Source organism: Puma concolor, chromosome C1 (assembly GCF_028749965.1).
Source record: "Puma concolor isolate L17-30 chromosome C1, mPumCon1.1.hap2, whole genome shotgun sequence".
Taxonomy (NCBI): domain Eukaryota; kingdom Metazoa; phylum Chordata; class Mammalia; order Carnivora; family Felidae; genus Puma; species Puma concolor.
This window is the reverse complement of record NC_141674.1, coordinates 193609742-193626301: the sequence shown is the minus strand read 5'-3', so window position 1 is coordinate 193626301 and position 16560 is coordinate 193609742. Positions and strand designations below refer to the sequence as shown.

The 16560-nt window shown below is 39.6% G+C and overlaps 1 protein-coding gene across 6 annotated transcripts in view; it reads right to left on the bottom strand.

The window, feature by feature from the left end:
- Positions 1 to 16560, bottom strand: part of ADAM23 (ADAM metallopeptidase domain 23) — a 194794-nt gene that overhangs the window by 51090 nt on the left and 127144 nt on the right. For all 6 annotated transcript variants that reach the window (XM_086719442.1, XM_086719444.1, XM_025929762.2 and 3 more), the window contains exons 11-18: positions 14649 to 14812; positions 13447 to 13531; positions 12363 to 12453; positions 9777 to 9825; positions 7474 to 7573; positions 3495 to 3566; positions 2679 to 2768; positions 1354 to 1434 (exon numbers count right to left, since the gene is read on the bottom strand). In XM_086719442.1, coding sequence (XP_086575568.1) covers positions 1354 to 1434; positions 2679 to 2768; positions 3495 to 3566; positions 7474 to 7573; positions 9777 to 9825; positions 12363 to 12453; positions 13447 to 13531; positions 14649 to 14812 — 732 coding nt within the window. The remainder of the gene's footprint in view (positions 1 to 1353; positions 1435 to 2678; positions 2769 to 3494; positions 3567 to 7473; positions 7574 to 9776; positions 9826 to 12362; positions 12454 to 13446; positions 13532 to 14648; positions 14813 to 16560) is intronic.

Below are 16560 nucleotides of genomic sequence, written 5' to 3'. Positions count from 1 at the left end.
TAATAGCACAGGAAAATGTTTTTGAAGTCATGTCAGAGCAAAGGTAAATGTAGAATGAAACCCAAAATTCTTACTACTCCCTTACTGCCCTGATTGCTGACGTCCTCTTGATTTTTTTCCCACTACTCTCCAGTAATCCCTGCCTTCATTCCATTTCTTGAGGAAGATAAGCTTCCTTACTCGCTGTTTTCTGACTAGCTCCATCTTATTTGTGTTTCTACTTAAATGCCAACTCCTCCAGGAAGATGCACCTGACCACCCCACCTAACGCTACCCACCCCACATCTCATATCATCTTATTTTACGCTGAGCACTTCCCACCATAGATGTTTCTGTTCACTTATCTCTCCACCCAGCAAAACGTAAGTCCCGTGAGGACAAGGACTTGTCTGTCTGGTTCCCTACCACATCCCAACGTTTACAGAAGTGCTTGACATACACAGCAGGTGCTCAACAAATGTTCGTTGGAATGAAAAACAACGCCTTAAAGTAACATAATATAAACTTTTAAAACATAAAAATTGTATACAGAAGGAATGCTGGTAGGCAACGTCAATTATAATGGTATAATAATTTTTAACGTGAAGAAGTCCACACGAAAGCATATGGGCCATGGTGCCAGACAATGTAAGTGGGAGAGAGACAGAACTGAGAGGGGGGGCCCCTGCTTGTGATCCCCCTCCAATCAGAGCAGTGCTACTAGTTCTCTGCCTCCTACAGTGGGCATTCCACCCATTTTTTCTTTTCTTTTTTTTTTAATTTTTTTTCAACGTTTATTTATTATTGAGAGACAGAGCATGAGCATGAGCATGGGAGGGGCAGAGACAGGAGGAGACACAGAATCTGAAGCAGGCTCCAGGCTCTGAGCTGTTAGCACAGAGCCCAACATGGGGCTGGAACTCACAAACCACAAGATCATGATCAGAGCCAAAGTCAGACACTTAACCGATTGAGCCACCCAGGCGCCCCCCCAACCCATTTTTTTCTTACAAGAAAGGGCTTTGTGGTTTAAAGACGTTTGGAAACAGTACATTAATTCTTCATGAATGTGAACATACTATTTTAGATGTTGGGACAGAAAGAAAGATTAATTCATTGGATAGAAAGCACATAAAGGGAACTAATCATGAAGGGGAAATTTGGAAGAAAAAAGATTTAGGCCCAAGAAACACAACATACGTTCCTAAAATCAAGGCATGGTGGAGATCTAGTCATTACTAGAAAACAAAGTAAAACAAAACAAAAAACAAAGAAACTAAATCATATTCACACACGTAGTCCAAACTGAAAGCTTTCCAATGTGTAAGATACTTGCAAGTAAAATGTATTGTTCAAAAACTCAGCTTGTCATACCTGGCCGGAGTCTCCAGTACAATATTCAGTAATATCACACCCATTCACAGCATCCCGACATTCATACCCTCGTGGCTGAAACTGCAAATAAAAATTCAGTATTAGGAGCTAGTATTAAATTACTATTTCAAATAGTATTGTTTTATTCACCAACAATCATAACCATCACCAAACTCGTTTTATGAAATAGCAAGGCAGTTGCAGAATAGAGACAAGGTCCAGGTACCACTTTCTGTAGTAAATATGAATCATTAACCCAAGGCATTCAATTTTAGATTTCAAAACCCACGGTCTGAAGAGTATTACTTTTGGAAAACAAAGTGACGGCAATTATGTGAAGAAGATACAGTTGTGTGGTTGAGGACAAAAGAGCAAATCACTAAAATACAAACATTTAAGATCTCTGTGAATATTGATATCCACACGCAGTCTACACTGATTATACCTACGAGCTTGTATGTTAATCTTGCTGTAGCTAAATGTACACAATCAAATTTCAGTGAATTCATATGAACTCCTTTCAGTGACACCAATCACATTGAGGGGGTGGGTAAAAGATGAAGGGAAGAGACCATCGATGTCAAGCAATTTGTAATCTGGTGGGGAACATAAGACAATCAAGCTAGAGTGTCCTAAAATGCCATCATACATTGGTAGTGAATAAAATTATAAAATCATGTAATTTTATGGTTCTAAGTAATATTAGAGGTTTGGTAAATGAGAAAAAGGAATGTTTAAAAAGTGACTTTTCAAAAGCTCACTGGAGGTCCTAAGATGGAAGTTAACTGTGTCCACACACACATAAGCTGCATATATACACATATGAACATTCCTTATCTAGCTTTCTTGCCTTTATAAGGGATTTCAAAAACCAAACATAAAAATGTAAGCACAAGGTTTTATGTTCATTGTCCAAAATAAATTAGGGTAAGTTTTAAAGAAAAAGGTTAAGTCCTATTATTATTATTATTATTATTATTATTATAGGAACTATTATTAAAAAGACCACAGGAATTGTCCCTTTTCTATTCAACCATTTAATGTGGCTTTCATCCGCATTCAGGGCAACTCTCAATGTTTATTTGGAAGGAGTATATGTATATTTTCTTAAGGAGGTATTGAAGGGTAGGATAGTTGACAGTGAATCATAGTAAAGGTAGATGTTTTGACCCCCAGGTTTTAGGTAGATTTATTGATTGTACAAAACTGTGAGGCACATATCAATCAACAGATTTGTAGCAAGTTCTAAAAATGCTGTATGTACACACTGAGATATTTAGCTAATATGTCCATGAAAAGGAAGACAAAATTGTCAGGTAACTCACAAGACATGAGGTATTGTTACAGCAGGGCCCGTCGCTGCAGTGAGCCCCATTGGAGAGAGAGCATTTCTTACAGCAAAATCCATAGCATTCCTAGAGGAAACACTTCACGTGAGTAAGCGAGGAAGCTTACGGGCTGGTCATTCAACCCTGTCTCCACCTGTGTACTCCACGTGGGGAGACTTATACAATAGCAAGCAAATACTTTGGGAAGAAATCACTTTAAACAATGATAAGAGTCCTTCCTGCCTTATTTTTCATCAAAGGGTGATCTTCCGTGAAAAGGCTTGTCTACCAACAAGTAAGCTCATCTCTTAGCAGGCACCTCACCGTTGGTTAGCTCTAATACATTCTTAAGACTCTATCTAGTTATTTTTTTAAGATTTTTTTTTAAGTAATCTCTACACCGAACATGGGGCTAACGTTCACTACCCTGAGATCAAGGGTCGCCTGCCCCACCGACTGAGGCAGCCAGGTGCCCCCAGACTCTATCTAGTTTTATAAAGACAAAAATAACACACACCATGCTTCATGATTTGGTAAAATTTGAGTGGGATGAATATGAGCTATGGATTTTTAAGAGGGAGGAGATTTGATTAGAAGAACCCATTTGGTTTTTTTTGTTTTGTTTTTCTTTTTGTTTTTGTTTTCAAACGGGGCCATAAGGACATGATTAATTCTAACCTGTCTGAGCTGGGATTAAGCATTAATAGATGAGAAAGACCACTGAGAAGGCCAGTATAGGCTCCTCATTAATGCTATTCTTGTTTGCTCTGGGTAAGAACTGTGATGAAGACAGAAAAGATCTCTTATACCTACCACATGTAAACCACAGTCACATTCTTCTCCAGCCTCCACATATCCATTTCCACATTCTGTGGGCTCAAATAGCTGAAAGAGATTAGGAAGAGAAAGGAAACACGTTTTAATTTATCACAGAAAGTCAACACACCAATTGGGCCGTATAATCAGCTATCATGTGATATTCTTCTGTGATTTGTTGTGATGGCACCTATAAATGATGTCTGTGTGGGAAACACTGTTCACTTATTAACAACACTTCTAAAAAACATATTCCAAATGGGGTAATATTTCTTGGAGGATTCTCTGGAGATGGGCCCCAGAGATGACCTCTACCATGAGAATTACTTGTTAATGGAAATAAGCTGTCAAAAAGAATAGATCACTTATCATATTTGCTAATGGAGCTAAAATGCATTGCTAAGGCTCACAGATATCTAATTTCGTGACTTATCTCAAGTCGGCTGAGAAAACATAAAATTGTCAAAAAGATATAAATGTTTCAGCCACAGCCAAATGTGATATACACAATCAAGGAAATTCAAATAAGCTTAGAAAAAGTGCTGCCCGTAATTCTTATTGAAAAGAAATCTGTACTGTCCAAAGCATATTACATAAATGTGCAGACATATGCATGGCTCTATAGAAATTCCTCAATCATTTCTGGAGCTACGGAAGAGTCAAATTTCTAGAATGACTCACACTGCTAGTGCTATGAACTTGCTTGCCAGATAAACTGTATTGCAACCAATGATAGAGGCAGTTGATTATTTACAAGAAACATTTCTATTTTCCTTCAGCTGGGGCCAGATCTCCCTGGGCACGTCCATCACACTTGGATGGAGACTGGAACAGCACATCCCAATCCAAATGCTCAAAGCCATGAGCAAGAGAGGGCAAAAGAGACTCCTTCGCCAGCAGCAGTACCCGCCCCCAAAGAAGGGCTGCCTTCCACTGAGTCCACCTGACAAAGACCCAATTCTGCTTCCACTTGCAGGAAGGGAAAACTCTTATCAGAAACAAGAAAGGTTTCCAGGGTACTTGGGTGGAGTCAGACTCCCCTATGGGAAAGTCCACTGAGTGAAATCAGGAGTCCTAATCTCCGTGGGATTTTATCAGGAGGCAGGAGAAAATGGAAATGGAAAGCTCAGATTGAAACATGGCTAGCACTTTCTATCAGGCCCCGCATGGAATCAACTACTAGACTTCATTCTTGGACCCTGCTTCCATCCTGTGACAAGCCACTATCACAAACTGAGTGGAAAACATGGCCAGTGGGAAGCGTCCCATAGCACAGAAAACAGACACACAGACAATGTGAAAATAACATGGAAACCACGCATGCATACATTCACTCACTAAAAGCACTTAGAAAAAAAGAGTCAGTTCCTTCATGCATACATATAAACAGTTCTACTGGAATCCATGGGGGCTTAAAAAAAATCCTTCTAGGACACCCGAGTGGCTCAGTTGGTTAAGCATTTGTTCTTGGCTTTGGCTCAGGTCATGATCTCACAGTTCATGAGATGGAGCCGCACACGTAGAGTTCCACGCTGATGGCACGGTGCCTGCTTGGCATTCTCTCATGAGTGCACCCCCCTCTCTCAAAATATAAATAAATAAATAACTCATAAATAAATAAATAAATAAATAACTCATAAATAAATAAATGAATGAATAAATAAATAATTCCGCCATGTAGCTTAAAAAAATAAATCTGTATTTACTAATTTTTAATTTTTTTATGTTTACTTTTGAGAGATGAGAGAGAGACAGAGACAGAGCATGAGCAGGGGAGGGGCAGAGAGACAGGGAGACACAGAATCTGAAGCACGCTCCAGGCTCTGAGCTGTCGGCACAGAGCCCGACGCAGGGTTCAAACTAATGAACCGTGAGATCACGACCTGAGCCAAAGTCAGACGCTCAACCGACTGAGCCACCCAGGTGCCCCTGTATTTACTAATTTTTAAAATTGAAGATGTATAGTCATTTTTATTTAGTTTCCAAGTTATTGGAATAATTTTCTTTCTACTCACAGGCAATTTCAGAAACCTAGTGGTGGATCCTTTAACACACTCTAGAAACTTTAGAACTCAGTGTTGTTCCCTCAAGCATGCTACTTATAATTAGCTGGCGAGACACAAGGCAGGTAAAATTAGTCACATACACTGCAATTCATAAAGCCAGCAGCTCACATTAATTCATTAATACTCATTTCCCCCATTTTAAACACTTTGAAATTTTCAGATTTCCTGTATTGAGATCAATGCCATGAAAGGCAGGCAGCCGAATTTCATGATGCAAGGTCACTTTAAAATTCCTGTTTCTTTTTTTGCAGCCTTACTGAGACTTCATATAGGTGTCAGACATCAAACTACTATCCTCTGACTACAGGAGTATCACTTACTTATGAGGATAGTAGTAAATTTGTCAACTATCCACATTAGTCACTGATTTTTATTTTTTTAAGGCTAACATGATTTCACTGCTCTCTCAATTCATAGAGCATTAAATCTTTTTGTATACCAAATGGGTTATATTTGGCTTATGAAGTAGTATTGTCAAAAGCAATATGAAATGTGCAATGTTAGAATTTCTATACCATCTGCGAATTAGCAGCAATCCTATCTCTTTGCTTGTTGAAAAATTCATTTCCAAAAATGCTACTATAGGTCCATAATCTCTTATCCAAAAGCTTTGTAGCCAGTGAGTTTGAAAGTCTGGCTTTGCTAGATTTTAGAAAAGTATGATGCAATTACCATGTTCTATATAAAAGCCCTGAGGGGCCTCATGCATACCCTAAAATCAAAAACATTTCTATTTCTGCAGTAAGACTTATGAATATTTACACTATGGGAGATAATAAAGGTTTTCAGTCCAAGACAAGTTTTACTGCCTTGACATGTTCTATGAAAACTCATAAAAAACACTTCCAATTTTCTGAGCTTTTTGAATTAAGGAATTATGGATAAGGATTGTGACACTGTGTATATGAATTTGATGAAGTGCCATTTGACAACATGGACCTTCCCACACAGAGGGACTACATAACAAATACTAAATACACACATGTATTTATGAGATCCATAAATACCTCGAGCCATTTTTTGGCTGGCTCATATTAGTAATGCTTCCTGTCTAGGAGAATAGACCACTCAAAAAAAAAAAGCCCCAGAGAGAATGCCAAAGGAAAATAGAATTTTTGTCAGAGAAACGGGTTAAAGCAATATATCTTTCTTTGTTGTTTTTTTTTGTTTTTATTTTTTTAACGCTTATTTATTTTTGAGAGAGAGACAGAGAGTGAGCAGGGGAGGGGCAGAGAGAGAGGGAGCCACAGAATCCGAAGTAGGCTCCAGGCTCAGAGCTGTCAGCACAGAACCCGGTGCGGGGCTCGAACCCACGAACCGTGACATCATGACGTGAGCCTCAATCGGACGCTTAACCGACTGAGCCAGTCAGGCGTCCCTAAAGCAATATGTCTTAATCTAATCCACAATCTCTTAGCAGCAGGATGAAAAACCCTAATATGAAAATTTCAAAAATATCTTAATTGAAGGATGTTTGTTTGGAGGGGAGGGTGGGAGGGGGATAGCCAGCATTGAAAAATCAGAGATTCAGAGCAGGGAAACTATGGTTTTATCATTCATTTAAACAGGACTAGTTCTTCAAGATGATAATGGCTTCTATAAATATTAATCTGATCGACAGAAAGAAAACCTGTTTTCCAAGACCAGTATCTGACGTTTGGCAGTATTCCACTGTAAAAAGATAAGTCTTTCTGCATCTAGTTTTATTAAGCTACTCTTCAACATTTCACAAGCAGTAAAACGCAAGAATGGCTTTTAAGTCTTTTCCCACAAATAAGAGATTTGCGAGTAGATCTGAGGTATATATGATTTCAAAGGCTGTTGCTTTCCTAAGTGTTATGCACATTAAATGAACTTCTTAGAAGCAAAAACAAAATTGGACAAATGATTACACTTTCTGAGTTACTAACCTTTGTCGGCCTGTTGAAAAGACAGGCTCCTCCCCCTCTCTGTAAAAAGTCTCTATATTCCAAAATGCTGCACTTTGAGAACTTCCGGGAGTGGGACACCCTGAGAAAATAAAGAATCAATTATGTAAATAATTTACCAAAAGCAGTCATCAAAGAAGAAAATTAAAACCCTTGAACTAGAACAAAATGTTCACTCTGGATCTAGATGCTTCCACACAAATGTTGACAAGGCATTTATGTTCCAATTGCCAAATAAGTATGTGTGGTAGAGTTTACAAAAATAGAAATTCAAAGAAAACCACAGATTGGGAGGCAGGTTACAACCTCCTCAGCAGCCAAGCTCTTCTGTGCCTTGGCTTAGAAGAGGTTTAGAAAGCTCATCACAAAACTTCTCCACCTAGGCTGTATTTTTAAATGTGGTCGTTTTTATTTGCTCTGTCTCAGTAAAGGCAAGCACTTTTTTGCCTCTGTCCCGAATAAAAGACACAAGGGAACCTGCCAGATTCTACTTTGGAGGAAGGAATTGTGACAGTTAATTTATTAAAGATTATATAATGCAGGCTTCAGGAACACAATTGAGGCAAACAAGGAAACCCTAAAGAGAAGTATTATACTACACACACACACACACACACACACACACACACACACACACACACACGGATATCTGTATATATGTTTTTGGCACATAGGGCAAGCTCCTTCTGAATTAGAATTAGGTAATAAATAGCTCCTTATGCTCAACTTCAAAAACTATTTGGTGATATTAATGACTCAGCAGGAATATAACCCTGTGTGATGAAATTAATCAAATTACTCTCTCTAGGTCAGTGCATAGGGAAATATTATACATATGGTCATGGTTAAATGGAATCATACACGCTGATTCCTCGGGCATATTTGTCACAATACTTGTTTGAGAGTGACAGGCCGCTTATTCCGAGATGTAATCCAATAGTTTTTTTGTAACCTGGTGCATGAGGGTAGTATATGGAAGTAGGAAAAACCTACCATTGTTGACAGGGATCTCTTAAAGAGGCTTGGCATTTCCTCTAAAAGTCTGATAAGACTGCATTTTCAAATCAGGAAATAAATTGGCATACATACACATATTTAAATACACACACACACACACACACAAAGTAGTTTTTTTTATATTCTAAGGGTTGTCAGTCCAAAAATTCATTTAGAAATTGGGAGTTCAGAAGGCAGAAGGCAGTTTCCTTTAGAAGCAATATTATCAATAGTGTTACCTTCCTAGAGTAGTCCTTGAAAATGCTGTTTAACCCATAATGTTACTGAATTGTGGTGCAACAGTAAGCGGAGCATGAAGGCTAACAGTTTCACGTTTAAACTACATTTCTAGAAACCTATGTCCTAAAGCAGCAGGCAGAATGTTGACTCTCTCTGCAAACCCTCGCACTCACACTCGTCTTTTCCCCATGAGCAGGACTCCCGGGGAAGAGTAAGGAAGGGACTCTGCATGAGTAGGTCAGGGCCTCTGGCCACTGGGGCTCCTCGGGATGGGGGTAGGACCAGAAATGGGTGATGTGTTGAGCAGGTATCTGGCATGGGCAGAAGGAACAAGAGAGACAAAACGGGTGAGGAAACCTCTTCCAGCTAGAAGGGGTGGGCTCTAGCTTAGATGGCCATGGGCCAGTGGCTCCTGTGGGTGCAGGGGCTGGGGCAATGTTTCCAGGCTTTGGTTCACAGCTGCAACGCAGCAGTTCACAGCTGCAATGGCAACTAGAAAGGGGTGCTAGTTCCCAAAGTGTCCTCACAAGAAGAGATAGGTGAGAAAATGTTCAAATTTCTATCAATAGGAGATACCTAATTTAGACACAATAAAGCTACCTTAAGAACCAAAAAAGCTGTATTGATTGCATAAGCAATATAGTGCAATTTTTACTATGGCAAACATGTCTATTGGAGAGTTCCTTAAAATATAAATTGATAAATAGATTTTCATTGACTGCTTCAGGCAGACAACCAGCTTTTATTCTAAGTGCACTAAAAAATTAATGCCTCTGCTAAACTTAGAAGCATTTAATAATGTGCTTCCTTTAAAGGTCAATAGAAAGAAACAGCAGTTATTACTATATTTTATTATCAACAAATTTAAGCAAAAAATTAAAATATAAGGCAAATTAGTCCTTCCATTTTTAAAATATAAGATAATTAATTATTGAATTTATACTGAGTATTGAACCTAAGAGACCAGTACTTGGGAGACTGTGTATCTAATCATAAACAGAAATTTCAGTGAAAGGTATATTTCAAATGCATATATAATGAAGTTTTACCCTGTTTCTTCCATGATGCAGCCACCCCAGGACTCTGTGCAGTCACATTCTAGTCCGATGAAATAATAAGCAAGAAAAAAAAAAAGAGAGAAACAACAAAAGTCACATCTTCACTTTGCACTGCAGCTCTTGAGATAATTCTCATCACCAATTTCATGTCCTAAAGATACAGAACGTGAGGTCTCTCCAAACAAAACCTATTTCTTTTAAAACAATACTTCTTTATCCTTTCCAGAAGTATAGGTTGCTCCCTAAGACAACAGCTGCTAAGGAATAAAACTGTGCCTCTCTTCATGTTTGTAACTCAGAGAACTCAATTAATGTTTAGGGAAAAGTAGCCTGGTCTGGAAATGAAAAGCCTGAGTTCTGGTCCAAACTCCACCTGATGAGGAAAACGGGGAATAACCTCTCTGCCTATCTCCCAGAGTGGGTCGCGGGCTCATGCAAGATGAGCGCCTGTATGTGCTCTGTGAGCTGGAAGGCTCGCTTGCACAGATACAACGAGCCATCACTGAAGCTCTGCCAACAGAGCACACGGAGGTTCCAGGAGAGAATTCCATTTGCTCCAGTCAAGGTGAGGTTGGGCCAGAACTTGAAGAACACTACGCTAAAAGGTTTAGGAAAAGAGAGCATTCTAAAATAAAAGTGTAAATAGTCATTTAAATTAAACAATAGTCATAAACTCAACATGGATGTCAGACACTGCCATACTGATACAGTAATGGGCTGTTCTTTTATTTTTCCTATTCTTTTTTCTATCATAAACACAGATGTGTTTACAGAAAGACTCCAGATGGGATTTTTTCAAAAATCGAAGTTCGGAACTAATGAACTATCTACCTAAACAAATAATTCACAAAGGAATATAACATGTTAGGAAGGAACTACTCCAGGCATCAGTAATGAACCCCTACTTCTCACCGCAGACCCTCACCCAACTCTGTAACAGGTCTCTGCTGACCCCAGCGCTGGCCTCTTCACAGCCCCAGCCTTCTCAAACAAGGCCATATACCTGGCCTTACTCTTTCAGATTTTAAAGCCATCTATCCCGCTGATGGAACCCCAAATACCTCCTTTGATGTGTACTGTGTGTTTCCTTGGGAAAGCAAATATTCTGAGCAAGATATTAATAAATGAAAGTTTATGGATATTTGCAAAGTGCCACCAGACTTAATACACCCACAAAGTGATGACTTAATACATCCAAAAAGGAAATTGAGAAGCCCGTGGATATGTATTTTGTTTCAAGTTCCCATAACATGTGCATTAATGACAATTATTTGAGAGTCGTCAAAAAAGTATAAAATCGGGGTGCCTGGGTGGCTTAGTTGGTTAAGCATCTGACTTCGGCTCAGGTTATGATCTCACGGCCCATGGGTTGGAGCCCTGAATCGGGCTCTGTGCTGACAGCTCAGAGCCTGGACCCTGCTTCGGATTCTGTGTCTCCCTCTCTCTCTGCCCCTACTTGTGCTCTAGGTCTCTCTCTCTCTCAGAAGTAAACAAACATTAAAAAAATATTTTTTTTTTAAAGTATAAAATGTAGAATAATGTGAACGTAGATTGTTGTCCTTTTCTTCTTTGGGGAAGTGAGGGGGGCAAGGAGACCTTTCCTTTAAGCGTCTGATAGTTTCACAGAGGGGAGCAGACTTCCACTTAAGAGAATAATTTGAGTGAATACCTCGGTCCTTTTATCCACAAGGTCGCATTATTATTTTTGTGAGCCTTAGGCACTTTGGCCTCGTGCCACCAAAGTGTATTAGAAATTGTATTTTGCTACTTTGTTGGTTTAAAGACTAATATAATCCAGATTGGATTTCATTCTGATTTTTAAAGAAATTCAAATTTTTCATGGACTCCTAAAACCATTGTGGGCCTTGGATATTTTGCTACCAGAAGCTCAGTCCTGTCTTTCCATCTTCCTCTCTTCTGATTAGTGAGGAGAGTGACACCAGCCGTCACTGGCTGCACTTTCCCACTGGATGGGATCTGGGGCCCTGTGTGGACTCCCTCCTGGCACTGCCTGCCCACTAGAGTGTTATCATCTACTACCCATTCCCAGGCTTAAAGGGCCCTAGGGCAGAGCTGCCTGGAGGGGAGGCTTCTTCTTGAACTCTTCTGATGGGACCATGTGAGTGAGTTCAGTTGGAGGTAGGTAGGTGGGGAATTTTAATTAGAGTTGGCGCTGCTTTCTTATAGTAGATCTAAGCTATTCCTTGATCCAAATGTACTATTAATAACTCCCTGATGGAGTCTCACTGGCATCCAGTTTCTATACTCCGCTGCTTAGAACCCAGAGAGTGAGTACTCATCGACCTCACCCCCAACATTCTGCAGTGTGAGAAACACCTGATCCCACTCTGAGAAAGTGAGTATGATTTTATGAATTTTAAAGGAGAGATATCTACAACCCAAACGGATTAAAAATTACCTTAAGTCGCTCATTTGATCATCTTTTTTAAGAGGAAGGAAGTAGACTACAATTAAACTATAATGACTTAGGAATGAACAATACTTATTTATTGACCGGACATGCATTATATAGACAGAATGGCACATGAAAGTGAGTAAGAAGGTCAATGTACATACTTGGCTTTCTGCTAGAAGGTTCCCATTGGATTCCAAGGTTTTGAGCCAGGCTCTGCGATAATACTTGTGCCACTGCCATTGGAAGACCATACTGTTTTTCAGAGTTGAAAGTGTGTGGGAAACATTTGAGAGAGTGCACAAAGCTAGTTATTATTTCTTAATCATCACCACATATCATCTCAGTTCCCTAAGCAGAGCCTCACAGCATCAAAAGACGGCATACGTTCCTCAGCATCTCTTCCTTGCAACTGGGCCCAAGAAGCAGAACGCCTCTCTTCCTATGTGGCATCTCTCAGAACTTGATGCTCTCACATGGAAACATAAGATACAATTCGTAAAAGGCTGTGCCCCAATCCAACTCATTCCAAACCAAGAATAAATTCAACTTACTAGAAATATGTCGAGAGAGAGGCCTTGACAGAATGATGGCTCAGAGAGGCCTCAGAGAGGCCTCTACTGAATGATGGCTATTGGCTACAACTTATTATAATATATCCTGGCATTTATCAGGGTTTAGCTATAGTTGGTTCAGCCTTTTTGAGTGCTGTCGCCAACTGTTGTAAGAATTTCCTTTATATAAATGAAGGTACTGGAATCCAAACAATGAGATGAAGGAAACATTTGTTTCAATGAATTCTATAGATAGACAGGTAGAAGGCATAAAAATGAAAATTTTACATAGGGAGAAACCAAAGATACTGATTAAATATAATCACACATTCTTTGATTTAAATGAATTAAAACCTAACATCCGCAGGAGAGCATTATAGCTTAAAGTTATCAGGAAAGGAGTAATAAGTTTATAAAAATTTATCCATAGAGTTGAAAAAAATATCTGGATCAATCTTTGGCATGCGTTTGCCTGATAAATATGAAATACTATCATTATGAAATGAAGCAATACCTCTTTTTTAACACCAAAGACCACTTTGGGTTCTATTTACTAATAGAAATCACTTATATCTTATTCCCGGTGTCACTGTCATTTTAAACAAGCCCAAGAGGGATGTAAACTAGGCCACAGGGAAGAAAGAGATCAGATGCAAAGATAAAGCTCTACTTTAAGAAAATTGATCAAATTTACCTCATTCACGCCAACGCCCCTTGTGCGAGAACAGACACCTCCAAAGTAACTCAGACTGCTTCTCTTATAGTGGAATGTCACACGCCTACAGAAAAAGAAAGGGCAATCAGGAAGCCAATGTGGTGGCCATCATATGTGGGACCATCATGTCCCAAAACATGTCTACTCACTCTACACTGAATACCCCAAATTCAACTTCCCTCAGGAAATCAAAAACTACATTCTAAATACCTTTAGATTTATGTTATGTTAAGCAGTCTCCGTAGAACAAACATTAACTGAGCACCTACGAAGCACTGGCTGATTATTATAAATTTATAAATTATTAGAAGTTGCTGGGGGCACCTGGGTGGCTCAGTCGGCTGAGCCTCCGACTTCGGCTCAGGTCATGATCTCACGGTTCATGAGTTCCGGCCCCACGTCGGGCTATGTGCTGACAGCTCAGAGCCTGGAGCCTGCTTCGGATTCTGTGTCTCCCTCTCTCTCTGACCCTCCCCCGTTCATGCTCAATCTGTCTCTGTCTCAAAAATAAACAAACATTAAAAAAAATTAAAAAAAAAAAAAGAAGTTGCTGATTATGGACTGAGAGAAACGAGTAAAGAGCTAAGGTGAGAGGCAAGGAAGGAGGAATTTGGTTGGTCTTAGAGGATGGTCTGAAAACAGCTTTGTAATGAATGGACAAGGAAACCACTTATTATATTAAAAGAAAGTATGGCAATCCTTTTCCTTAAGGATAAAATCTCAATTTTATTCAATGGTTCACCTCTAAAGACTATATTTCCTAGTCTCTCTTGCAGGTAGGTGTGGCTATGACAAAGGGCTAGCAAATGATTTACTGGTAAAAATTGATATATGCAATCTTTCAGGAAATCCACTTTAATGGAGCTAACTCAGCTGGAAGGAGTGCTCTCTTGCACTCTTCCCTCCCTGTACTCCTGGTGCCCGTAATAAAGGCTGGTGCCCCAGCAGCCACCTTGAATCATGAGTTCACCTGCAAGATGTAAAGTGTGAAAGTAAGATCATGCTCTGAAGGTAAATCTTATGACCATGGAACCACCTTCCCAGCACCAGAAGGCTTACCTCCCTGCTACGTATATAACCAGAGAAAGGAATCAATTCAGGATCCATACACTTATGTATAACTTAGGTGGTCCAATAAAGGGATCAAGATAAATGTCAACCCGAAGACCACAGGTACATACGAGATAAGGTGCACAGCATCAGCATGCTGTTTAATGCGCTGCCGGTATTTGGAGAACTCATGGAGCATCTGCACAGGGTTGGTGGTGATCTCAATATGATCCTTCTCAGTCCAGGTCTCTACAGCCACCAGGACAACCCTGGTGTTAAGCTGCTCCTTGTAAATCTGAGGGTATACAACAGGACAGGTGCAGGAGGAAAACACTGGGTCAAACATGCACAATCAGTGATTCAGAGTCAGTGGAAGGACAGGAGGGGAGGTGAGAGGAGAACATGAGGTCACAATTAGCTCATCATAAAGAATCTTCTTTCCTTTCTCATTTCCAAGAGCAAAAATTAAAAAAAGAAATCACAATCACACAATTCAGCCTCTCTCCTACTAGACTATTTCAATCCCAAATGAGCACATTTAGTGGCCAGGCATCTTACTGGGTGATGGACACTAGGGATGTCAAGATTCGAAAGTCTGGACATAAATTCTAAACAGGGTGGAGTAAAATCACCCTTCCAAACCTCACAGGAGGTGACACGTAGGAGCCTGACATACTGGCTCCAGGTAAGCGCAGTGTGACCAGCGAGTCCTGCAGGATTGGAATAGTCTGGTAAATCCTTGGACAAGCACCAGCAACATGGCTGGCTTGCCCTTGGAGGCCTTGTGACATGACACCTAGAATAACAGCCAGCGGGAGTCGTGGATCTGGGCCACAACAGGGAAAAGCAGATGCGTATCACCCACCTCACCCTCGCCATGGGGTGGCATCATTCACAACATTTAAATTGTATCTTTCGGCTCTCTTTCTCCAGTTCTGGCCCAGTAGCTAAACAATTCACACAATTAAGCGACTTCAAAGACTGCTGTCACTTTGTCCTATTTTCAAGCTAATTAAGAAAATAATGGATGTCTTTGAACCCACCGAAGAAAGAAAATATCATCGTGCCTGACTCAACCCGAAGCTAAAATGATTTTACGACAAGCAAGTTAGAGCTGGTCAGCTTATAGGAGAGCCCAAAACAAAAACTGCACTTTGCAAGATGTGATTCCATTAAATCATGGTAGAATGACCAACACAAAGATGCTACCAAGTCAACAACTTTGGCAGCGAGAAAGGTGTGCCCGATACTCTCTTTTCCATATTAACTTACAGTTTTTGTCTGAGAAGGCGGCTGACAAGAGCTGAAATTACGGAAAATTAATAACCCACGTGTAAACTGGCTTTCAGAATTTCAGTCCTAACTCTGTATGACCCACTATGCTCATCCACCCGTATTATGCCTTTACCTAGCTGTCCCTGTAGGTGTCATATGTTATGAGTATTTACAACATTGAAGGTTTGGGGACTGTTTCAAAGGCAGAAAAGGAGGCAGTTCTTTGGAGAAAACAAGTATCATTTAGATAGTTGGCAACTCATAAAAAGTCTTCTTTTCCCAGGTAAGAGAGGACATATAATAAATATCAGATAAAAATATATTTAACTGAACAAAAGAGCACTTTACATTAGAACACAAAGCAGTATGCTATATTTAGCCTATGGCTATGGCAAATAGAAGTAGTTATTGGAACACAGCAAATAATGTTCACATCTATGGAATTCTAGCTAAAGCAGGAACAAGGAAGAAAACCTTAACCATTATTCTCTGTAACTTACAAAATGAGAGGGAAAAAATATTGATATGAACGATTTTATAGAGTTAGAAGTCTTTGTAAGAAGATACAGATTTTACTGTTTCAAATTAGTTTCATTTGGGGACTGCACTTAATGCTGTCATCTAGAAATAAAATCTGAAGCATTCACTACTAAGAAAGTAAATATTAGTTAAAAAACAAAACAAAATAAAACTGTATTTCCTATATTTTCCAAACATACTCCACCTCAATCTACCAGCTCCCTTGCCATATATTTAAGACAATCAGCT